At 34.9% G+C, this 20,715-nt stretch overlaps 1 protein-coding gene across 1 annotated transcript in view; it reads right to left on the reverse strand.

Moving 5' to 3' along the window:
• The window catches only part of LOC132562287 (cadherin EGF LAG seven-pass G-type receptor 1-like), a 30,159-nt gene that overhangs the window by 2,985 nt on the left and 6,459 nt on the right, over window positions 1-20,715 (reverse strand). The window contains exons 2-9 of the mRNA XM_060227028.1: window positions 16,770-16,885; window positions 13,992-14,172; window positions 11,793-11,945; window positions 11,021-11,158; window positions 3,201-3,356; window positions 2,369-2,559; window positions 1,169-1,529; window positions 195-585 (exon numbers count right to left, since the gene is read on the reverse strand). Coding sequence (XP_060083011.1) covers window positions 195-585; window positions 1,169-1,529; window positions 2,369-2,559; window positions 3,201-3,356; window positions 11,021-11,158; window positions 11,793-11,945; window positions 13,992-14,172; window positions 16,770-16,885 — 1,687 coding nt within the window. The remainder of the gene's footprint in view (window positions 1-194; window positions 586-1,168; window positions 1,530-2,368; window positions 2,560-3,200; window positions 3,357-11,020; window positions 11,159-11,792; window positions 11,946-13,991; window positions 14,173-16,769; window positions 16,886-20,715) is intronic.

Genomic DNA, 20,715 nt, shown 5'->3' on the forward strand with positions numbered 1-20,715 from the left:
ACCGAATCAGCTGAAGCATGAAAACACCACAAATTGTAATGTTCCTTTGTGATGTTCTTGGAGTATTGGAGACGCTACAATCACAAGTAGTCACGTGACCAAGAGATTTCACCGCGAATTTTAGTATATAAAAGGATGTCATTATGAAACTTTGAACAAACATTACAGCGGGAAAAGGAGTAGTGAAAGGATACCTCGGTCTGCAAGCGTCCCATAGTCTCTCCAACGCATCCACAAACCACGAAAATAAGCCATTTTTATAAGCCATAAACATCAAAAGACCAAAAAGTAGCGCTCCCGCGCCACAGAATGTGGTCAGCCACGCCACATTGCTCGTACTCTCAGCAAACGTGAGGTGTCGGTCAGTTGTAGTAGTAGTTGAGGTAGTAGTTGTAGCGGGAATGATAATCTGTATTGCTGCATTCGTTGATAAACCTCCAGTGTCGTTTGCCGTGACGATGAATGCAAGTGTACTGCCGGCAGCACCAAGCGATGCAACGTTGCTTTTGACGTAAACGACACCGGCGCTAGTAACACCAAAGTAAGCAGCGTCTGTGGAAGTGTCCAGCGTGTACGAAAACGTCCCTAGATAAAGAGAAATATGTAAATACCCTGTAAAATGATGAATTTCAGTGGCGTTTTGTTTTCGTTGATATTAAGGGTATTTTAGCTCCACGAATTCGAATGTCCATGGAACGTTAAAATTAGCATAAGTAAAAAGTGGAAATTGGTTGAAATCTGACACGTCAATAAGTCTTAAAAACTGACCATTGACATGTTGTCAGGCGCTGAAGGTCCCAACAATAGACACTCGGTATCAAGTCTTAATGAAATGAACACCTTTGCATGAACGAGTGTATCCTTTTGTACAATCGTAATACTCCAATAACACAATCACCGACTTTCAATATACACACACTATACATATTACACATATTTCAATATAGCATCGTCACACAATGTTAACAAACATTTACTCAAGCTTCTAAATGTTCAAACAATATTAAGTAATGGTAATGTTACGTTTGAATATCTTCCATTATTGAAATATGCAATAGTACAATTCTTTAAATGTTTTCGATTCTAAAGGACAGAAACCATTGGCTTAAAATTCGTAAAATCCAAAACATTGATTAAGTAAGCTACAAATACAACAGACAATACCAACCGAAGGTTCCAATGTCGCCATCTGTTGCTGTCACAGAACCGACCGTACTACCGATGGTGCTAGAACTGTCCATATTCCAGACATACACGGATGGACTAAACGTCGGCGTGTTGTCGTTGATGTTATTCACGGTCATTGTTAACGATGTCGTGTCGGTTAACTGGGAATCCGAAACCGTAGCTGTGCACGTGACTGTCGTTGCGGCACCTCCGGTGTCGACGTCATAGGTTGTAACAAGAGCTAAAGCAGCAGTGGTTGGGTCCATTGCGAATGTGGACGGGCAGTCAATGGTGTAGGTATGTGTATCAGAAGTGTCCTCATCATTTATCACAAAGTTAGGATTACTGAAGCTAGTACCAGCCTGACAACAAGCAAAGACACCAATCATATTTTGTTTATACAATGTCTATCGATATACCTATCCAATTAAAACCAGTAAATCAACTTCATTAAAAAGGAATAATCTTACTGAAGAGAACATATCCCCTACCTGTCCACGCAAGCTATTACACCTTTTAAATGTAGAGTTTGCTTAGAATCATTGAGGACTGAAAACACTGGAACACTGAAAATGATTGATTTTCTAAAAAAAAAAAAAAGATCTTGACCCAACAACCCTGACACTTAAACTTGTTCAGGATATTCTGGCACTTATACGTGTGCGAAGTGTGAAGTGTGATCCATCAAGACGCTAGAGCGCTGACAATGAATATCTAAAATTAGTAACAGTGACCAGGGCCTTAACCTAACAAACCTTAAAACTTATCACATATATTTTAGTCTTCAGAGAGTTCGTGAGGTTTAATCAATATTCCATTAGGAATGAAGTCGCAAGAGTGCTGATAAACTGATAAACATACCTACACAAACGGACGGAAAGAAGGACAGATGGACGGGTGGACGGACGGAGAGGAAAGCTATAGGAACGCTTTCACACCAGGGGACTAGAACATGGCTCGATGAAACACACGGGAACAAACTCACAAACCAGATCAATCATACGATTGAGCGTGGCGTTCAGATTGGTCCGATCAGTGTTGTTGGTATATTACATAAGGAATGACGTAATGACTTAACGTGTTTAACAAAGCGCCTTACACTAAACATGTACACGTTTCAAAACAAAGACGAACGGGACAGTTATGCATCTGTTCTTACTAGTCTGCCGATATTGTGCCTCAAACAATACCATAAACATACCAAACCTTCGCTGCCACTCGAGGTGTACTGTGCCTTCTGAAATGACGGCGCCTCGTTGACGTCGGTTATGGTTAGAGTCAGGTCGGCCGTCACAGTCGCCGTTCCGTCGCTCACTATCACAGACACTGTCACAGTCGTTGCCGCCGCCGTTTCAAAATTGATATTGGTTGATGACGTGGACAAGAGGCCGGCTGTATATAATTATGTAATTTACAAGGTGAAATACCAACTTCAACTCTAACTTATTGTATTTTCACTTTAATACACATTGCATGATCATTTGTCTGTCTACATCATTATATATATAGTTGCCGTTAATCCCCTGACTACAAAACTCTATACATATATATGCCCTGTTCGAGCATTTATCTGATAATATTGATAGTAAATGTTGTCACAGCGCTCTATTCTAGCTGATGTATTCCTATATAAAGTCAATGTACACTGATATAGAGTAACTATACAAGAGCTGTTCATCTTCCGTTAATTTGTCTATCTTGTACATGACAATGACTGAGTATTTATACTAAGTAAATACTACCTACAATATTATGCTTTATACGTGATAACACAAAGTCTTTGCATCTCATATTACTTATGTTTCACTTATATGGTGTTATGAATGTTTATGAGCCGTAAGGCTTCAAGTTAAATAAAGAAACCAAAAAAAATTTCAATGTCTCCGCAAGGATTCGCAACGGGGACTGTTGGCGTTCAACAGATCTAGCTAAAGAGAAGGTCTCTCTAACCGAGCGCTATATTGCGGGTAGTACATGTATTTACCAGGGTTACATATATTATAATCAAGTAAACACAGACAATGGATACTGACTTGAACTGTCCATGCTGAGGTATGACATTGCTGAACCAGGGTTGGCGAACGAAGTATATGTTAATGTCTGTCCGGCGTCCGACTCTGTGGCGGTCACCTGGAATATAGACGTTCCGGACGCCGTGTTTTCCGCCACGCTTGCAGTGCCAGGCAAATTGTTACACAGAGGTTACAGAACAACAAAATATCACCATTATAAAACAAAATATCACCCTATAACGCTAACAAAATATCACGTATAAAACAAAATATCACCATCTTATAACAACAAAATATCACCATGACTATACAAACAAAATATCACCGGTCCCACGAGATTGTAGTTGTCATATACAAACAAAATATCACCAGTATAAATGGACAAAGTATATCATAACACAAAATATCACCTGTTATAAAACAAAATATACCCTATAAAACAAAATATCACCAGTTATAAAACAAAATATCACCAGTTATAAAACAAAATATCACCAGTTATAAAACAAAATATCACCAGTTATAACACAAAATATCACCCGATATAAAACAAAATATCACCAGGTATAAAACAAAATATCACCAGGTATAAAACAAAATATCACCAGCTATAAAACAAAATATCACCAGCTATAAAACAAAATATCACCAGTTATAAAACAAAATATCACCAGTTATAAAACAAAATATCACCAGTTATAAAACAAAATATCACCAGTTATAAAACAAAATATCACCAGGTATAACACAAAATATCACCAGGTATAACACAAAATATCACCAGTTATAAAACAAAATATCACCAGTTATAAAACAAAATATCACCAGCTATAAAACAAAATATCACCAGTTATAAAACAAAATATCACCAGCTATAAAACAAAATATCACCAGCTATAAAACAAAATATCACCAGCTATAAAACAAAATATATATAAAACAAAATATCCGTTATAAAACAAAATATCACCAGCTATAGAACAAAATATCACCAGCTATAAAACAAAATATCACCAGCTATAAAACAAAATATCACCAGCTATAAAACAAAATATCACCAGCTATAAAACAAAATATCACCAGGTATAAAACAAAATATCACCAGGTATAAAACAAAATATCACCAGTTATAAAACAAAATATCACCAGTTATAAAACAAAATATCACCAGTTATAAAACAAAATATCACCAGCTATAAAACAAAATATCACCAGCTATAAAACAAAATATCACCAGCTATAAAACAAAATATCACCAGCTATAAAACAAAATATCACCAGCTATAAAACAAAATATCACCAGTTATAAAACAAAATATCACCAGCTATAAAACAAAATATCACCAGCTATAAAACAAAATATCACCCGTTATAAAACAAAATATCTCCAGCTATAAAACAAGATATCACCAGGTATAACACAAAATATCACCAGCTATAAAACAAAATATCACCAGCTATAAAACAAAATATCTATATCAAATAAAACAAAATATCACCAGCTATAAAACAAAATATCACCAGCTATAACACAAAATATCACCAGCTATAAAACAAAATATCACCAGCTATAACACAAAATATCACCAGCTATAAAACAAAACATCACCAGTTATAAAACAAAATATCACCAGCTATAAAACAAAATATCAGATATAAAACAAAATATCACCAGCTATAAAACAAAATATCACCAGCTATAAAACAAAATATCACCAGCTATAAAACAAAATATCACCAGCTATAAAACAAAATATCACCAGCTATAAAACAAAATATCACCAGCTATAAAACAAAATATCACCAGCTATAAAACAAAATATCACCAGCTATAACACAAAATATCACCAGCTATAAAACAAAATATCACCAGCTATAAAACAAAATATCACCAGCTATAAAACAAAATATCACCAGGTATAAAACAAAATATCACCAGCTATAAAACAAAATATCACCAGCTATAACACAAAATATCACCAGCTATAACACAAAATATCTCCAGCTATAAAACAAAATATCACCATATCACCATATATAAAACAAAATATCACCAGCTATAAAACAAAATATCACCAGCTATAAAACAAAATATCACCAGCTATAAAACAAAATATCACCAGCTATAAAACAAAATATCACCAGCTATAAAACAAAATATCACCCGATATAAAACAAAATATCACCAGTTATAAAACAAAATATCACCAGTTATAAAACAAAATATCACCAGCTATAAAACAAAATATCACCAGCTATAAAACAAAATATCACCAGCTATAACACAAAATATCACCAGCTATAAAACAAAATATCACCAGCTATAAAACAAAATATCACCAGCTATAAAACAAAATATCACCAGTTATAAAACAAAATATCACCAGCTATAAAACAAAATATCACCAGCTATAAAACAAAATATCACCAGGTATAAAACAAAATATCACCAGCTATAAAACAAAATATCACCAGCTATAAAACAAAATATCACCAGTTATAAAACAAAATATCACCAGCTATAAAACTATAAAACAAAATATCACCAGCTATAAAACAAAATATCACCAGCTATAAAACAAAATATCACCAGCTATAAAACAAAATATCACCAGCTATAACACAAAATATCACCAGTTATAAAACAAAATATCACCAGCTATAAAACAAAATATCACCAGGTATAAAACAAAATATATAAAACAAAATATCACCAGGTATAAAACAAAATATCACCAGCTATAAAACAAAATATCACCAGCTATAAAACAAAATATCACCAGCTATAAAACTATAAAACAAAATATCACCAGCTATAAAACAAAATATCACCCGATATAAAACAAAATATCACCAGCTATAAAACAAAATATCACCAGCTATAAAACAAAATATCACCAGCTATAAAACAAAATATCACCAGCTATAAAACAAAATATCACCAGTTATAAAACAAAATATCACCAGGTATAAAACAAAATATCACCAGCTATAAAACAAAATATCACCAGCTATAAAACAAAATATCACCAGCTATAAAACAAAATATCACCAGCTATAACACAAAATATCACCAGCTATAAAACAAAATATCACCAGCTATAAAACAAAATATCACCAGTTATAAAACAAAATATCACCAGCTATAAAACAAAATATCACCCGCTATCAAACAAAATATCACCAGCTATAAAACAAAATATCACAGCTATAACACAAAATATCACTAGCTATAACACAAAATATCACCAGGTATAAAACAAAATATCACCAGTTATAACACAAAATATCACCAGTTATAAAACAAAATATCACCAGTTATAACACAAAATATCACCACTTATAAAACAAAATATCACCAGTTATCAAACAAAATATCACCAGTTATAAAACAAAATATCACCAGCTATAAAACAAAATATCACCAGCTATAAAACAAAATATCATCAGCTATAACACAAAATATCACCAGCTATAAAACAAAATATCACCAGCTATAAAACAAAATATCACCAGCTATAAAACAAAATATCACCAGCTATAAAACAAAATATCTCCAGCTATAAAACAAAATATCACCAGCTATAAAACAAAATATCACCAGTTATAAAACAAAATATCACCAGGTATAAAACAAAATATCACCAGCTATAAAACAAAATATCACCAGCTATAAAACAAAATATCACCAGCTATAAAACAAAATATCACCAGCTATAAAACAAAATATCACCAGCTATAAAACAAAATATCACCAGGTATAAAACAAAATATCACCAGCTATAAAACAAAATATCACCAGGTATAAAACAAAATATCACCAGCTATAAAACAAAATATCACCAGCTATAAAACAAAATATCACCAGCTATAACACAAAATATCACCAGCTATAAAACAAAATATCACCAGCTATAAAACAAAATATCACCAGCTATAAAACAAAATATCACCAGCTATAAAACAAAATATCACCAGCTATAAAACAAAATATCACCAGCTATAAAACAAAATATCACCAGCTATAAAACAAAATATCACCAGCTATAAAACAAAATATCTCCAGCTATAAAACAAAATATCACCAGCTATAAAACAAAATATCACCAGTTATAAAACAAAATATCACCAGTTATAAAACAAAATATCACCAGTTATAAAACAAAATATCACCAGGTATAAAACAAAATATCACCAGCTATAAAACAAAATATCACCAGCTATAAAACAAAATATCACCAGCTATAAAACAAAATATCACCAGCTATAAAACAAAATATCACCAGCTATAAAACAAAATATCACCCGTTATAAAACAAAATATCACCAGCTATAAAACAAAATATCACCAGCTATAAAACAAAATATCACCAGCTATAAAACAAAATATCACCAGCTATAAAACAAAATATCACCAGGTATAAAACAAAATATCACCAGGTATAAAACAAAATATCACCAGGTATAAAACAAAATATCACCAGTTATAAAACAAAATATCACCAGCTATAACACAAAATATCACCAGCTATAAAACAAAATATCACCAGCTATAAAACAAAATATCACCAGCTATAAAACAAAATATCACCCTCTATCAAACAAAATATCACCAGATATAACACAAAATATCACCAGGTATAAAACAAAATATCACCAGCTATAAAACAAAATATCACCAGCTATAAAACAAAATATCACCAGCTATAAAACAAAATATCACCAGCTATAAAACAAAATATCACCAGCTATAAAACAAAATATCACCAGCTATAAAACAAAATATCGTCAGCTATAACACAAAATATCACCAGCTATAAAACAAAATATCACCAGCTATAAAACAAAATATCACCAGCTATAAAATAAAATATCACCAGCTATAAAACAAAATATCACCAGGTATAAAACAAAATATCACCAGCTATAAAACAAAATATCACCAGGTATAAAACAAAATATCACCAGCTATAAAACAAAATATCACCAGCTATAAAACAAAATATCACCAGCTATAAAACAAAATATCACCAGGTATAAAACAAAATATCACCAGCTATAGAACAAAATATCACCAGCTATAAAACAAAATATCACCAGCTATAAAACAAAATATCACCAGCTATAAAACAAAATATCACCAGCTATAAAACAAAATATCACCAGCTATAAAACAAAATATCACCAGCTATAAAACAAAATATCACCAGCTATAAAACAAAATATCACCAGCTATAAAACAAAAATCACAGCTATAAAACAAAATATCACCAGTATATATAAAACAAAATATCACCAGTATAAAACAAAATATCACCAGTTATAAAACAAAATATCACCAGCTATAAAACAAAATATCACCAGCTATAAAACAAAATATCACCAGCTATAAAACAAAATATCACCAGCTATAAAACAAAATATCACCAGCTATAAAACAAAATATCACCAGCTATAAAACAAAATATCACCAGGTATAAAACAAAATATCACCAGCTATAAAACAAAATATCACCAGCTATAAAACAAAATATCACCAGCTATAAAACAAAATATCACCAGCTAGAAAACAAAATATCACCAGCTATAAAACAAAATATCACAAGATCTAAAAGAAAATATCACCAGCTATAAAACAAAATATCACCAGCTATAAAACAAAATATCACCAGCTATAAAACAAAATATCACCAGCTATAAAACAAAATATCACCAGCTATAAAACAAAATATCACCAGCTATAAAACAAAATATCACCAGCTACAAAATACAAAATATCACCAGCTATAAAACAAAATATCACCAGCTATAAAACAAAATATCACCAGCTATAAAACAAAATATCACCCTATAAAACAAAATATCACCAGCTATAAAACAAAATATCACCAGCTATAAAACAAAATATCAACAGCTATAAAACAAAATATCACCAGCTAGAAAACAAAATATCACCAGCTATAAAACAAAATATCACCAGCTATAAAACAAAATATCACCAGCTATAAAACAAAATATCACCAGCTATAAAACAAAATATCACCAGCTATAAAACAAAATATCAAGCTATAACACAAAATATCACCAGCTATAAAACAAAATATCACCAGCTATAAAACAAAATATCACCAGCTATAAGACAAAATATCACCAGTTATAACACAAAATATCACCAGCTATAACACAAAATATCACCAGGTACAACACAAAATATCACTAGGTATAAAACAAAATATCACCAGCTATAAAACAAAATATCACCAGCCATAGAACAAAATATCACCAGCTATAAAACAAAATATCACCAGGTATAAAACAAAATATCACCAGGTATAAAACAAAATATCACTAGGTATAAAACAAAATATCACCAGCAAAATGATAAACAAAATATCACCAGCTATAAAACAAAATATCACAGCTATAACACAAAATATCACTAGCTATAACACAAAATATCACCCGCTATAAAGCAAAATATCACCAGGTATAACACAAAATATCACCAGCTATAAAACAAAATATCACCAGCTATAAAACAAAATATCACCAGCTATAAAACAAAATATCACCAGCTATAACACAAAATATCACCAGCTATAACACAAAATATCACCAGCTATAAAACAAAATATCACCAGGTATAAAACAAAATATCACCAGGTATAAAACAAAATATCACCAGGTATAAAACAAAATATCACCAGCTATAAAACAAAATATCACCAGCTATAAAACAAAATATCACCAGCTATAAAACAAAATATCACCAGGTATAAAACAAAATATCACCAGCTATAAAACAAAATATCACCAGCTATAAAACAAAATATCACCAGCTATAAAGCAAAATATCATCAGTTATAACACAAAATATCACCAGCTATAAAACAAAATATCACCAGCTATAAAACAAAATATCACCAGCTATAAAACAAAATATCACCAGCTATAAAACAAAATATCACCAGCTATAAAACAAAATATCACCAGGTATAAAACAAAATATCACTAGGTATAAAACAAAATATCACCAGGTATAACACAAAATATCACCAGGTATAAAACAAACTTTGAATAACAGTACTCGAATTCATTCAAGATTCTCAGAATATAAATTGATAAAAGAAAAATAATACACATAACAATTAATAAATAAATAAAATTGGGACATTTTGGTAATTTTAGCAAAACGGATTTTTTTCCACGTTGTAATATCTGCACGAGACTTTGCAAATGTTGTCTTTTTCAATAAAATTGCAAACAATTACTATTCTAAAGTTGTTCTTGAGACAATTAGCAGTTCATTAAGTTTGTCTCAAATGCAGATCAACTCTTCACCCTATGAAATCAACCAAAGCAAGATTCAATGTTGAATTAAACTATCTTCTTTGCTAATGTTTCCCTGTTATCGGTACTCTTATACCTAATGTAATTCATACAGTTTTTACAATTTTATTCGTTTTTATTGGTCTGTCATATGTAATATGCTTTATCACTTCCTGAAAGAACTATGACAATGGCTGTGATGTTAGATAGCATCATCTTGGTCTTCTCTGCGTATTTTGTACTTTCTTCATCTTTGCCTACTGGTGACTGTAAAATATTAGACCGACTTTTGTGAAATATATCTGTTATCGTTGACGACACTATGAAATATCCTCTTTATTTTGTTGTTTATCTCAGAAATGTTTCATCGATTGGTTCAGCCATTTTGTCATATCTTTTCCAATCATGTGATACTCCACCTCGTTTATGCAAAGTAGAGACACAACACACAGCGAAAGTCACAAGTACGAGTTGTCTAACTTTGGTCATGAATTTAAACAATGGAGTCTTACAGTCTTGTATTTGGAAGGGCGCCCCGACAGGACTAGTGGTCATGTTGTAGAAGAGTTGCTGACTGTCCGAGTCTGTCGTTGTAACCGTGTGGACGGTTGTGCCCACAGAGGTGGATGCACCGGCGATTGTCACGGAGCCTGTGAAAAACAGATTTACATAAATGACGTATTATACAGAAAATATTATCCGATTTCAAGCACGAATTTCCAACCCACGGACCATAAATATGTATTATAGCTGCAAGGATGGTAACTCCAGACAAGGGGAAACTAAACATATTATTATTAATTTTGTTTATATTATTATGTATTTATATATTATAGATTATTAATTACGTTTTCTATATTCTTGGGGACACATATCTTTGTGACACATATATTAATTTTCATTTTCATTCATCTTCCCAACGGGTGTGACCAAGTATAAGCCAAGTTATGATCTAACGAATTCGGAGATATTTGTAGAAATAGACAGGTAGACACATAATCTAAAACAGTGTGTTCAGTTTGCTATTCTCGGGAGTTACATCCCTTGTCACCATTGCCATAGTTGATTACGGTAACATGTTTTGTATAACGATGACGAATTGCCTTACCAGAGTAAGTGATGACGTCATTACACAGACGTCAGGGGTGGCGAATATATTCATTAATATGACCATTTTCCGCGAGCGACGGTTTACATATTACAAGCCTAGATCTCAGTGATGATGCTTTACATTGTCTTGGACTTGATGTGAGCCTCGTTCTGGACGATAATGACAACACTTACTGCCAGGGTTTTGGAAGACAGGAGCCGCGTTCTGTGTAACTGTCACGGTGAGTGTTCCGGTGTCGGAGTCTCCGCTCAGGTCAGTGCAAGCAAGCACAAGTGCATAAGAGGATTGTGTCAGACTTGGATTCTGTTGTACGTACACCGCGAACTCTAAACACATCAGTAGGCAAAGAATGAAATATAAAAAGATGAAACACTTTCATTTGAAGCCGATATGTCTTATGATAGTAACCATAGCTCCCTGCCTAATCTTACACAAAACATTCAAACTCATTTAAATCGAACACTTGGTAATTTCGAAGTGTTCCCATGGTCCCGCCGAGTTGGAGATAAAGAGGTTTAGCTGTAGCGCAAACCTTCCTAAGCATTCTATACTGTCAATGGGTGTTCGTGTTTTGGAAAAATACCATCATACAGATAGCCACAATTCTCCGGCATCTTTCCAACTTATGAAAGTCGAGTTTGTAAATAATGATGTTGATGTGAATAACGCAAGCAATGTTTTCACCTGTCTGTTTAAGCCAACGTTCGATTTTAAAGCAGAAATACCCCTGCAATTTCCTATAGTAACTCCAAAGCCAACGCATCCGAACTTTTTCTTGTTCTACCTCAACTTATATCTAAGGTCCAACTAGACACATAGTGTCTGGTGATTGAAGTTTTATCCAAAATGTTAATAAAAGATAAGTCATCCAACAGAGGGGCTTAGTTAGATCACATAGGTATGTTGGAAAATATTGTCACCCAGAAACTCGGTCATTTTGATGATTTCGTATATATCTTTGATTTGAACATAGATTTTACGAAATACGCTCCAGTATAGTTCACAACTATATATTTATACCGCCGTTCACCTTTTTTGGAGAACAAAAGATCTCATAACAAGAGAATATAGGCGTTCCTTCATTTTAGAATAAGGTATTGTGGTGTACAGGGTGGAAAAATCAAATGTTCTTATAGTAGAAATGTTTTTAGATGAGGTTGTTGAAGGTTGGTCAACAGCTTTTTGTTGTTCTATAAACTCCATTTAATATTATTCCACTTCTTGAGTAGACAGTGTCACAATGAGACTATGACCCAGATTCGATGTTTCTCTGAATGATAGTGTGTAATTTGGACAAAAATTTGGTTTAACAGTTGGATGACCAGCAAGTAAATACTGTTTACATGGATTCTGGTGAAGAATCCAATGTAAACGGAGGGGGTTCCGTAATCGTATCATTAACAGCCAATCTAATTGTAATACTGAAGTATGTTTAGCCAGTATTTCCACTTTAGAAAGCATAATGCGTACGTTGAGTGTCCTTCGTCATCGAGTAGGCTTAGTTATTTTTGCAGCCAGGAAATGTGTTAACAAGAATTTAAGTTATTGGACGCCATTTCTGTAGTCACAATGACACACCTGTCATGTAAATCTTCAAGTGTGGATTTAACATCAGGATGGAGCAACACTGACCTGTATACTTTTTTCCTCACTTCAGATTTCAAGCTGCTAATACTTTAAAGAATAATAGACCAACCTGAAAGTGAATCCAACACAGTATGTTCTCGTTTTATCCATTCTCTTGCATAGATTATAGCGGAATCTATAAGTATGTGGAAATTTACGAGGTTTCACGATTTTAAGGACCGTTCATGAAAAGCTCTCGAAGCTTAACAGTTTAGAAAGATACCACTCAGCTATGGAGAACTTCGCTTTGGCCAAATCGGTTGAGCGTCAGACTAGTAAGCCAGCGGTCCCGGGTTCATATCCTAACAGAGGCATTGGAATAAATAATGACCTCTATTACATTGGCGCCCATGTAGGAACTCGGGGAATAATACTTAGCATGTCCCATAAACATCATTGTAACCATTGGAAAACTTGTTGATGAGTTATTTCCTAAAGGGGGAGTATGTAACCCTGGACAATGCCAGCCACAATAAACCGCACGGCTAGAGAGAACGGTTCGATCGGTTGAGCTTTAGACTAATAAGTCAGGGTTCCCGGTTTAAAATTTTAATGGGGATATAGAAATGAATATGACATCTATTACATATGTATTAAAAGATAGGCTGAGAACTAATATATAATTGGTAATTAATCTGACTTAATGTCTTCTAATAAGGTTAGGATATAACATGCAAACGTTTGTTTTGTATTGTATAGTCACGGGACTCATTCTTAGAGTAAATATACAGAGGATTTGTACTCACTGCTATTTGCGGAGTCGTAACGGACAAAAAAGTCGCTAGATGCTGGTGTAGAGGACTGAACAACACAATCGACGTAGTCTGACGCCGAGGCATCAGTATATTCTATAAGGAAGAGCTGAGCTTCATCCGTGTCTGACTCGACAGCTGTGGCCGTCCAGACAGAGTTTGTTAACACTGGAGCCTGTATAGAAAACACACATAATCATAATTAAGCATGGACACCACCTCAAAATGCGCAAACCTGAAAAATAATATTTCATTCATATCAACGTTGAAAAAAAGGCTAGAGATTAATTTTTCATTTGAGGTATGGTACTATACCATTTGGAAGTAAGTAGAGATTACACAACGAGTGGCTGCTGTTTATAGTATTTATTTCACTTGAGTTAGTTATTTTTCAAAAGTTACAAAAAACACGAACTTTAGCGCGTGACTTTGTAAAGATAACTAACGTAGGTGAAATGAACACCATAAACAACCACGAGTTTGTGTGACCGGTTTCTTCAAAAAAATGTTTACGAACTTTGGTTGCAGCGCATTAATATTACCTGAAGTAAAATGCCACTGATTGATATTAAAAAATGATAATTCCTGATTTGTTTTTTAAGAATATTATTATTTATAACAACTTATAACGAGAAATTAACAAATATAGGATTTTCAAGTCCAATGTATGATTGAAATATGTATGAACAAATGATAATGACAAGAACAATATAGAACTATTTCATACCGCGCTTGAACTTATGTGAGCACGTGAAGCGCCATTTCGGTCAAAGTCATCTGTACATATATGTTTATACAACAGCTGGAATGATTATTTGGTGCCTTGAGAGTGAAAAACTCTAACCTAATATGGTAGAAAAAGAATTTACTATTTATATATATATATATACAGATTATTATCTTTACATCAAAGAATTCACAGAAAATGTTTACATCTGTATGCCTGTGAGGGTGCCCGTATGTTACTCACGGAGTTAGTAGCAGTGACAATGAGGTTGCCCGTATAATACTCACGGAGTTAGTAACTGTGACAGTGAGGGTGCCCGTATAATACTCACGGAGTTAGTAACTGTGACAGTGAGGGTGCCCGTATGTTACTCACGGAGTTAGTTACTGTGACAGTGAGGGTGCCCGTATGATACTCACGGAGATTGTTACTATGACATTGAGGTTGCCCGTATGATACTCACGGAGTTAGTGACTGTGACAGTGAGGTTGCCCGTATGTTACTCACTGAGTTAGTTACTGTGACAGTGAGCGTGTCCGTATGTTACTCACTGAGTTAGTTACTGTGACAGTGAGCTTGTTCGTATGTTACTCACGGAGTTAGTCACTGTGACAGTGAGGGTGTACGTATGTTACTCACGGAGTTAGTAACTGTGACAGTGAGCGTGTCCGTATGTTACTCACGGAGTTAGTTACTGTGACAGTAGTTACTGTGACAGTGAGCGTGTCCGTATGTTACTCACGGAGTTAGTTACTGTGACAGTGAGCGTGTCCGTATGTTACTCACGGAGTTAGTTACTGTGACAGTGAGCGTGTCCGTATGTTACTCACGGAGTTAGTTACTGTGACAGTGAGGGTGCCCGTATGTTACTCACGTGATACTCACGGAGTATGTTACTGTGACACGGAGTTAGTTACTGTGACAGTGAGCGTGTTCGTAGCTTGTTCGTACTGTTACCCACGGAGTTAGTTACTGTGACAGTGACTCACGGAGTTAGTTACTGTGACAGTGAGCGTGTTCGTATGTTACCCACGGAGTTAGTTACTGTGACAGTGAGGGTGCCCGTATGTTACCCACGGAGTTAGTTACTGTGACAGTTAGGTTGCCCGTATGTTACTCACGGAGTTAGTTACTATGACAGTGAGCGTGTCCGTATGTTACTCACGGAGTTAGTTACTGTGACAGTGAGTGTGTCCGTATGTTACTCACGGAATTAGTTACGGTGACAGAGAGCGTGTCCGTATGTTACTCACTGAGTTAGTTACTGTGACAGCGAGCGTGTACGTATGTTACTCACGAAGTTAGTTACTGTGACAGTGAGCGTGTCCGTATGTTACCCACGGAGTTAGTTACTGTGACAGTGAGGGTGCCCGTATGTTACCCACGGAGTTAGTTACTGTGACAGTGAGCGTGTCCGTATGTTACTCACTGAGTTAGTTACTGTGAAAGTGAGCGTGTCCGTATGTTACTCACGGAATTAGTTACTGTGACAGTTAGCGTGCCCGTATGTTACTCACGGAGTTAGTAACTGTGACAGTGAGCGGGTCCGTATGTTACTCACGGAGTTAGTTACTGTGACAGTGAGCGTGTCCGTATGTTACTCACGGAGTTAGTTACTGTGACAGTGAGCGTGTCCGTATGTTACCCACGGAGTTAGTTACTGTGACAGTTAGCGTGCCCGTATGTTAATCACGGAGTTAGTTACTGTGACAGTGAGCGTGTCCGTATGTTACTCACGGAGTTAGTGACTGTGACAGTGAGGTTGCCCGTATGATACTCACGGAGTTAGTTACTGTGACAGTGAGCGTGTCCGTATGTTACTCACGGAGTTAGTTACTGTGACAGTGAGCGTGTCCGTATGTTACTCACGGAGTTAGTTACTTTGACAGTGAGCGTGTCCGTATGTTACTAACTTAGTTATTTACTGTGACAGTGAGGGTGCCCGTATGTTACTCACGGAGTCAGTTACTGTGACAGTGAGGGTGCCCGTATGTTACTCACTGAGTTAGTTACTGTGACAGTGAGGGTGCCCGTATGTTACTCACGGAGTTAGTTACTGTGACAGTGAGCGTGCCGGTATCAATTCCTCCAGACGTGTCAATCACTCGAAAAGTCAGAGTGTGAACACCTGCTGGAACAGCGCCTGTAGCCCTTACATTCTCTGTACAAACAGTAAAAGAACGTAAGTAGATTCTTAAAAAATCTCGACTAACGGATAACGGATTCTAATGTTTAAAAGTATTAACTCATTTCTACTAGATCTTTATAATTTGCCATTTATATTTTTTAGTCTGTGCCATTTAACTTTTCAACATTTTTTCCCAATCACTGTCGTGTAGACGTCATCCATCTGGTTTAGTTTCACGTGACCTGGAGTATGACTATTGCCATTATTGTGGACGATTGAGGTCACGGATCACCCTTTACCTTCTTGAAACCAGTGATAGATATAGCTACATGTAAATTATACTCTAGAAACAGCACAACATCTGGGCCCCACAATTCCATTTTCTATCTGAACAGATTTTTACTTTTTATTTATAAAAACTTGTATAAAATACACTGTAATAACCTGTATATTATTTCGCTCATCAAATTTGATATAACTGAATTAACGTCAAGAGTATTGTAAAGAAGGGTGCCATCATGCAGTCTGTTAACGAGGCCTACCATAAGTATTATCGTCTAGAGGCGGCAAGTGTTTCACAGGGATCTGTGTTCACGGACCGTCTCGTGATGTTGTGCCTTTTGGGAAAAACCCTCATCGCTCTCTTACTACCAGGACACCCCCCTTCAAGACCATTTATTTAAACATATTTTATTGGTATCAAATATACAGATAGGATTGGGCACACATTTTCTAACTTATATCAAAGTCTTTCCTATAAAGTTTGACAAAATACATATTAACAAGACAAGACGACATGTTTAAAGTTTAAATACAATTATTATGCGAAGAGAAGGAGAGAGAGAGAGAGAGAGAGAGAGAGAGAGAGAGAGAGAGAGAGAGAGAGAGAGAGAGAGAGAGAGAGAGAGAGAGAGAGAGAGAGAGAGAGAGAGAGAGAGAGAGAGATTTGAGTTAAGTATATATGAGTGATTTGACATATTTTTACATTATCTTCATACGAGTAGTTAATGCTACCATATAGAAGACCACTGGCCTGACAAATACCAGATAGTTGACATAGGATTCCCATACACATAGCATAGCAAAAAACTATAAATATTTCGGCACATGAGAAATTGACAAAATTACAAAGAAGCAGGTAAAACACATGCGCATAACAATATAGTGCTGCTACATTACCAGAGATGTTCCGTACAGCCTGGAAGAGGACAACAAATATTAAACTGGAATCCCACCTTCCTTCGGTTTGTTTTCCTTCTTAAGGTTTTAATGTAGGGTATTATTTATAATCGTGTCGTTGACATCTAAGATACAAAAATTGCTGGCTAGCAACCAACGAACGCATCGAGGAAATGTATTTATTTACAAAATCCAAATTCTAAATCAAAAGTAGATAAGCATATAATGATAGGAGCGGAATAAGACCAGGTGTTCCGGAATAGTGAAGTACCCAACACAGAGACCTTTGTATCTCTATGAATAAGGATACCCTCCGATGAGAAGATATTACAAATAGGATGTCTTTTGATATATTTATTAACCTGCATCTCCCGAAACAGTAAACGACATTGCACTATCGACATCTAACATGTAAATCGTGAGATAAGAATCAAACACTAAAATATCATATCAACCACGACACGGAAAAATTGGGGAAGCGGGAATGTTCTGTCCAGAAACTGGGAAATCAAGTTTGTTAGCGAAGATCGAGAAAAGCGGTGGATAATCTTTTTTATTTAAGATAATGTAAGTGTTAAGGTTTGGATAGGACTGTTTACGGTGTTGTTTCACAAAAACATTTCACACATGTTTTATAGTATACAAGTTGTATCTGAAGTGATTCTTTCGAATGTAGATAATGTATTAACTAATGACAAATATATAATATTGCTTAAGCACATACGGCTTGTTAAAATTTTGTAGTTCTGACCGTCCGGATCATGAAACATTGTTTCGTTTATTGTTTAAGGCTGTAGCATATTGTTTCATAAACTCTTCAACGGAATGAAAATGTTGGTGCATTATAAGTAGACATGAGAAAGACATGAAAGTTATCATGTATGTCTCTGGAGATTGACGTAAATCGTATTTCGTAGCACAGCAATGGCACTGTTATGGGGGAAGCGGGCTATCTATCTATGTACTGAAGACGATTCTATATTACAGACATACACAGGAGGTATAACTCGGGGCTGACGATAACAGTATCAGTCTACAAACATTCCCATAGGAACAAAATGTAACATTCGGTTTGCTAACTAGCTTGTTTCCGTACAAGAATTAATTTATTAAAAGACTTATCAAAATAGATCTCATAAATCTTTTAATTCCACTTTCCGATATATTGGTGATGCATTAACCTTATATTATAAGTAATTTATATGTAATGGCCGTTGATCGTGTCTTCCCATCGAAAATCAATGACATCTGTACATTTGCCCTGATCATTCCCTACACTAAAATCAACATGGCCAACTTTCTAACAAGTTGTATTACTAACGTGTTGATTACGTTTTCCTTTTTGTGTATTTCCATTTCTAGGTAGTTACCCTCCTGCTTCCTCAATCTTTGTCATTAATATGACGTAGTGAATACATGGGCTTTTTCATGAACAGATGACTGAAAATATTCACGACACACAGTTTCAAGATCCCATCAGAACATATTCTGTCAAATATGAAGCTAAATGTGTATTATGTCTTACGGGTTTGTTGCTGTGATCCTTCAAATATAAGAATATGGCTTATTTGGGTTGAAAACAATTTATATGGTAGCTGTTTTGATGACACAGAAGATCATGGTGTGTGTACCGTCCAGGTTAGAAAAAACGGGGACATCACCTGCCGACATAAAAATAAAGACAAATGATCAAATGTAGATTGGTTAAACGTATTATTACTTTATAACGTTTTTTCCCTGAATATCCCTCGCAAAAAGGAGCTATGTTTCTAACAAATTGGGTAAATAACATCTGTTGTGACACCCGGGATATATTCCGTACACAGATAACTTACCTCTGTTGTGACACCCGGGATATATTCCTTACACAGATAACTTACCTCTGTTGTGACACCCGGGATATATTCTTTACAAAGATAACTTACCTCTGTTATGACACCCGGGATATATTCTTTACAAAGATAACTTACCTCTGTTATGACACCCGGGATATATTCTTTACACAGATAACTTACCTCTGTTATGACACCCGGGATATATTCTTTACACAGATAACTTACCTCTGTTATGACACCCGGGATATATTCCTTACACAGATAACTTACCTCTGTTATGACACCCGGGATATATTCCTTACACAGATAACTTACCTCTGTTATGACACCCGGGATATATTCCTTACACAGATAACTTACCTCTGTTATGACACCCGGGATATATTCCTTACACAGATAACTTACCTCTGTTATGACACCCGGGATATATTCCTTACACAGATAACTTACCTCTGTTATGACACCCGGGATATATTCTTTACACAGATAACTTACCTCTGTTATGACACCCGGATATATATTACCTCTGTTACTTACACAGATAACTTACCTCTGTTATGACACCCGGGATATATTCTTTACACAGATAACTTACCTCTGTTATGACACCCGGGATATATTCCTTACACAGATAACTTACCTCTATTGTGACACTCGGGGTAGATTACTCACACAGATAACTTACCTCTGTTGTGACACCCGGGATATATTCCTTACACAGATAACTTACCTCTGTTATGACACCCGGGATATATTCCTTACACAGATAACTTACCTCTGTTGTGACACCCGGGATATATTCTTTACAAAGATAACTTACCTCTGTTATGACACCCGGGATATATTCCT

Source organism: Ylistrum balloti, unplaced genomic scaffold, assembly GCF_031769215.1.
Source record: "Ylistrum balloti isolate Yb309-2 unplaced genomic scaffold, AGI_CSIRO_Ybal_v1 Utg371388, whole genome shotgun sequence".
Classification (NCBI taxonomy): Eukaryota; Metazoa; Mollusca; class Bivalvia; order Pectinida; family Pectinidae; genus Ylistrum; species Ylistrum balloti.